This window comes from Elephantulus edwardii, unplaced genomic scaffold (genome assembly GCF_000299155.1).
Source record: "Elephantulus edwardii isolate Elephantulus edwardi_28Jun2011 unplaced genomic scaffold, EleEdw1.0 scaffold00410, whole genome shotgun sequence".
Classification (NCBI taxonomy): domain Eukaryota; kingdom Metazoa; phylum Chordata; class Mammalia; order Macroscelidea; family Macroscelididae; genus Elephantulus; species Elephantulus edwardii.
Window position 1 is genome coordinate 877,246 of NW_006400160.1, and position 5,914 is coordinate 883,159.

General features: G+C 41.6%; 1 protein-coding gene across 1 annotated transcript in view; it reads right to left on the reverse strand.

Moving 5' to 3' along the window:
- Positions 1 to 2,234: 2,234 nt before the first annotated feature.
- Positions 2,235 to 5,914, reverse strand: part of LOC102843801 (zinc finger protein 709-like) — an 18,714-nt gene continuing 15,034 nt past the window's right edge. Inside the window, exons 3-4 of the mRNA XM_006902427.1 lie at positions 5,116 to 5,242; positions 2,235 to 2,824 (exon numbers count right to left, since the gene is read on the reverse strand). Of these exons, the coding sequence (XP_006902489.1) occupies positions 2,235 to 2,824; positions 5,116 to 5,242 (717 nt within the window). The remainder of the gene's footprint in view (positions 2,825 to 5,115; positions 5,243 to 5,914) is intronic.

Sequence of the window (5,914 nt, forward strand, 5' to 3'; positions counted from 1 at the left end):
GACATTCGGATGGCGGGAGAAGAACAAACTGGGGAGGAGGGTAGAGAGAATGGTGCAGCAATGAAGGAATGAAAACCCAAAATCCCTGTAAATGTTCACTAAAACTAATAAAATTTCATAATAATTTGAAAAAAAAAGTAAGAAACTGCTGTGGAAATGTCACACTTTTCAATGCCAGCCTCTATTGATTTCTACTTCAGGGCAAAGAGGTGCCTGAAATGGAAGAGGCAGAAAACTATGACAGTTTAGCCAACAGAGACTTCAGAGATTCAATGATTTTGTTAATCCGATGTTCTTCGGAGCAGCACCAAGACACTCATGGAAGTTGGACATAACTCCCCACACCCGCTTTTTTGTGACATTAAAGTACATGATGCAAAGTTGACTACTTCCATGCTCACCAAATTATCACCCTGAAAGAGACTGCATAGAAACCACAGTGCCCTTTCAACCAGCAGACAATTAACCAAAACTATTAATGACATGAAACCGCTTGTAGAAATAATTTTTTTTATTATAATTTTTGTGTGAGCGTACCATCAAATGAGATCTGACTGGGACAGGAGGAGACTGTCCCTCCTTCCCCCGCAAAGCATCTGGTGGATTCGAACCATGCACCTCTGGGATTGTAGTTGCAGCTCCTTGCCACTAGGCCACCAGAGCTCCCCAGAAATCATTTTTAATTGTAGGAATGATATCAATTACAAACATGAAAATTTATGAAAAGGTATTATTCCTCCAGCTTTATGGGTAAGTCAGTGAATCTATAACTTTAAGAGAGAAAGATTTTAACATGGATCTGGGAAAACAGCAATTCCAAAACCCTACATTTGAAAAACAAAACAAAGCAAAACAAAAAAAACCCCAACCCACCACCAATGTAACAGAGTGGTGAAAAATAGATCCAGCTTCAAGAACCAATGATGGACACACCTAACAAATCTAAAAACCACTGCAAATTTCTCACTTTCCAAGAGAGATTGACAGATCTCCTCTGGGACTTGACCAGGGAGACTAAGTGTTTGTTTTTGGACTCATCTGTCTTATCGAGTTTGATTTCTTCAGGTGCCTGTTGAGGCCAGAGGATGGACTGAACATACTCATCTATTCCTTCCATTCATGCGGCCTGTCTCCAGGGTGAGTGTCAACCTATCCAGTGGGGAACAGATAACGTGTGTCTTCCCTTGCTCACATACGGAAGAGGTTTCTGCTGTGTGAATGTGTACACGTCCTCACGGCATCTCACCGGGGAAAGGCTGTCCCACATTCTTGCCAATCAGATGGGCTACACTCTTCGTAAAGAATTCATCTACCAGAGTAAGAAAAGGTTTCTCTGCTTTCTTTACTTTCCTAAGTTCCCTCTCCTCTGTGAATTCTTCTGTGTGATGTGGGGGTTTAATTGTGGAAATGCTTTCTCATAGTCCTTACATTCCTAAGCTTTCTTTCCTGCGTGAACTCTCCCATGTGCAGTGAGGTCAGAGGATCGCAGACATGCTTTCCCACATTGATTACATTCCTAAGGTCTCTCGCCTGGGTGAATTCTTCCATGCTTATTCAGTGCAGCACACGAGGAAAACTTGTCCAACTGTTCTAACCTTCACAAGGTCTCTCTGTGCGACTTCTTCTCTGTGCTGTGCAGGAAACTCATTCACTGAAGGCCGGACCACATTCCTTACCTTGATAAAAGTTTCTCTTCTGTGTGGACTCTTCAATGTTCAGTGAGTTTCCCTGATGGCAGAAATGGTTTCCACATTCCTGACCTTCACAAGGTCTATCTCCTGGGTTTATTTTTCTATGTGCATTGAAGACACCTGGGTGTACAAATGTTTTCCTGTGTTTCCTTACATTCATAAGGTCTCTCTCCTGTTTCAATTCTCTTATGTCTATGGAGATGAGGCATGTCACTGAAGGTTTCCCCACCTTCCTTGCATTCATAAGCTTTCTCTCCAGTGTGAATTTTCCCATGTGCACTAAGCAGATAGGATCGCAGAAATGTTTTCCCACATGCCCTAACAGTCATAAGATCTCTCTCCTCTGTGATTTCTCTTATGTCTACCAAGGTGAGGCACATCATTCAAAGTCTGCCCACATTCCTTTCATTCGTAAGGTCTCTCTCCTGTGGGAATTCTTCCATGAGAAATGAAAATGCTTGATCCCGTAAAGGTTTTCCACATCCCTTGCTTTCTTTTTTTTTTTTTATTTTTTTTTTATCCCTTGCATTTCTAAGGTCACTCTCATGTGTGAATTCTTTCATGTCTATGGAGATGGGGCAAGTAATTAAATGCTTTCCCGCATTCCTTACATTCATACGGTTTCTCTCCTGTGTGAATTATTCTATGTCTCCGTAGGGTCGATGTGTCATAAAAGGCTTTTCCACACTCATCGCATTCATACGGCCTCTCTCCCGTGTGCGTTCTTGTATGGATACGCAAATAAATTGACCGTGAAAATGTCCTCCCGCACTCTTTACATTCATAAGGTTTCTCTCCTGTATGAATTCTTCGATGAGCAAGGAGGGTATCTGATTGTGCAAAAGTTTTCCCGCATTCCTGACATTCATAAGGTCTCTCTCTGGTGTGAATTCTCGAATGTCTATGGAGATGGGCTAGCACATTAAAGGTTTTTCCACATTCCTTGCATTCGTAAGGTCTCTCGGCTGTGTGGATTTTTCTATGTTTACGTAGGGTATATGTGTCATAAAAGACTTTTCCACATTCTTTGCATTTATTGGGTCTCTCTTCTATGTGTGCTTTTCTATGTTGACGCAAAAAACCCAACAGTGAAAACGTTTCCCCACAGTCCTGACATTCGTAAGACGTCTGTCCTGTGTGAATTCTTCGATGTGCAGTCAAGTTTCCGCTGTTAGAAAAAGTTTTCCCACACTCCGGACATTTATAAAGTTTCTCTGCTGTGTGCAGTCTTTTGTGTTTATAAAGACGGCCAGTTTCACGAAAGGCTTTGCCACGTTCCTTGTGTTCCTGAGGTCTCTGTCCTGTGTGAACTGTTCTGTGTTCACTGAGCTCACTTGCTTGCAGAAGTGATACCTCACTTTGATTACGTTCACAAGGTCTCTGTGCTGCGTGGCTTTTTGAATGTAGAGTTAGATGAGCACGTTTAGGAAAGGTTCTCCCACACTGTTGACATTGAAATGATGTCTCACTTTGGTTACATTCACCAGGTCTCTGTGTTAAGTGACTTTTTGAATGTAGAATTAGATGAGCAAGTTTAGGAAAGGTTCTCCCACACTGTTGACATTGAAATGATGTCTCACTTTGGTTACGTTCCCAAGGTCTCTGTGCTACGTGGCTTTTTGAATGTAGAGTTAGATGAGCACGTTTAGGAAAGGTTCTTCCACACTGTTGACATTCATAAGGTTTCTCACGTGTATGGGTTCTTATATGTTTCTTTAGGCTTGAGGAAGAACGGAAGGATCTTCCATAAATCTTACATGGATGAGGCCGCTCTAATCTGCGAACACTTCTATCTACTGTGACGTCTGATGTGCTCGTAATGGGGGAGGAAAAAGGAACAACTCTCCCATTTTCTGTAGATTCAAAACGCTTATATGGAAAATGAAATGATTTATGGGTAACTAAAAGGAAAGGGTTAATATAGGTCTCAGAGTTTTCTGTACACTCATGCTCGTCTACTACATGGATCCAAAATAACGAGAAGGTGCGGAAATGTTGCCCGCATCTGTGACATTCATAGCTGCTCTCACCAATGCGAGTCCTCAGCAGGTTGACCTCCAGACGATTGCTTGACCAGCAGGAACGATTTGGAATTCTGATGGTTTTCCCAGGGTGGCGGTCCTCAATCCCTGCACACAGATCCTCTATGACTGGAGCTCTGGTAAAAATACACAACATGCAGTTGTGAGTAAGCATGTTGCCATCTATCTATGACACAGCCCAGTGAAGACGTGTGGGCTTTCCCTCAGGGAGGGCTGACATATCGAAGTCGAGCCAAAATACTGTTTCTGAAACTGCTTTCATAAATCATGAGACTATCTGATGGCTGCCTCGAAATTATTATGTTTTCTGCAAGGTTTCGTTTTAAATTTTCATGAGACTCACCTCAAACTGTTCTCTTGGTTTTTACGTAAACCTTGTCTGCCATGGAATTTTGAAATTTTTCCTGAAGGGCCAAGATGGGTAGTCTGTAGGGATTTCAACTGTGTACGTACAGGGGATGATGCTTCTCCATCACGAACATTTTCAATACCTGCCACCAAAAGGAAACAAAGTCTGAAATGATGAAAAATGGAAAGAAGTAAAAGAGCACAGAGAGCTTTGAAAAACCACCACTGTCGGCAGTTTTCCCTTTCAATTCTTTCACTATGGATAACAAACGATCCACTAGTAAGTACTTCTGGGACAAATTAAAAGAATTATGAAGGCGCGCTCTGGTGGCCTAGTGGCAGGAAACTGCACTGCAATCCCAGAAATGCACGGTTCAAATCCACCAGATGCTCTGCTGAAGAAGGAGGAACAGTCGCCTCCTGTACCAGTCAGATCCAATTTGACAGTATACGCATAAAAAAAAATATGAAATAAAAGTCTTTCCTCTGGGTGGGTAAAGAAGTAAAATATTCGTCTAGTACATATTTATGATCAGGAAGGAAACAGTTATACTATCAATGCAATACAGACACACACTAACATGCAGTAAACATGCACAGTATCACACAGTACACACAATTACACAATTTACACACACACTATCACACTATACACACACTATCACCTAGTACAGACATACTGTCACATGGTACACACACACACACACGCAGTCACAAAGCACACACATACTGTTGTAGACAGATACCAATACATAGTACACATATAGTGTCATACAGGACACAGAAAACATCATACAGTTCACAAAGTGTTTATAAAAATAGAAAAGGGTCTCCTTGACAGAACTTGAGATGCAAGAAAGACCTGAAATGATCTGATAAATTGTCTCCTCAATCAAAAAGACAACTCCCTGTGGTTACACACTGGAGACTTGAAACGGACTCAGAGCTGACCTGTCAGCGGGTTTTAAGAGGCAGTTTATTAATACTGGGCATATTAAAAAGATGAAAAAGATAGAGAACATGCTATTTTTTACCTATGGAGTCTAGGTTTTTCAAAGTTTCCATCATCAGATCCCCATAGAGATTCTTCTGAGCATCGTTCAGCAAGGCCCACTCTTCCTGGTTGAAAAGAATGACTACGTCCTCCAGGAACAATGGTTCCTAAAACACACGACATATTGTAGATCAGCAAGGAACCCCGCTCGCCAACAAGAATTCAAAAGCAAAGCATGAGCCTGACGGACCTACATTGTGAGACATCACTACTGTCTACCAACATGCATGTTAAAAAAATAATCATCAGATTATCATTGTGCTGGGAGAAGGGTGCAACAATGAATGAATGGAATTCCACAATCTCTGTAGATGTTCACTGAAATGAAAAATAAACAAACTAAATTAAATTAAAAAAAAAAGAATCAGATTATCAGTCTTGTTCCTTTACTTTGTACATTCACTTCCTCATTGATTAAATCCTGTCCCTCAGATAGACAGCATACTGAAATAACTTGTTTCTGGGTGTCTAAGGTTTATCATTCCAATGTCTTTACTAGTCAATCATTAACTGTTTGTTTTCTACTTAAGTATGTGTTGTAGGAAGAAGACAGCACTCAGATAGGAAAGTAGTCCCAGCCTACCACACGTTGATAGGAGCAAATGGGACATCAGTGATAGTCTATCAGTCATGGAAGGCTTGCTTGCGGGGGTCACACTATCCAGTTGCAGTCAACCTGGCCCACTGCTCACCAATCTCTGCACTTGTTGTTATGTGCCGTCGAGTCATTTGCGACTCCTAGCGACCCTATGTACAACAGCCCTAAACTCTGCTCTATC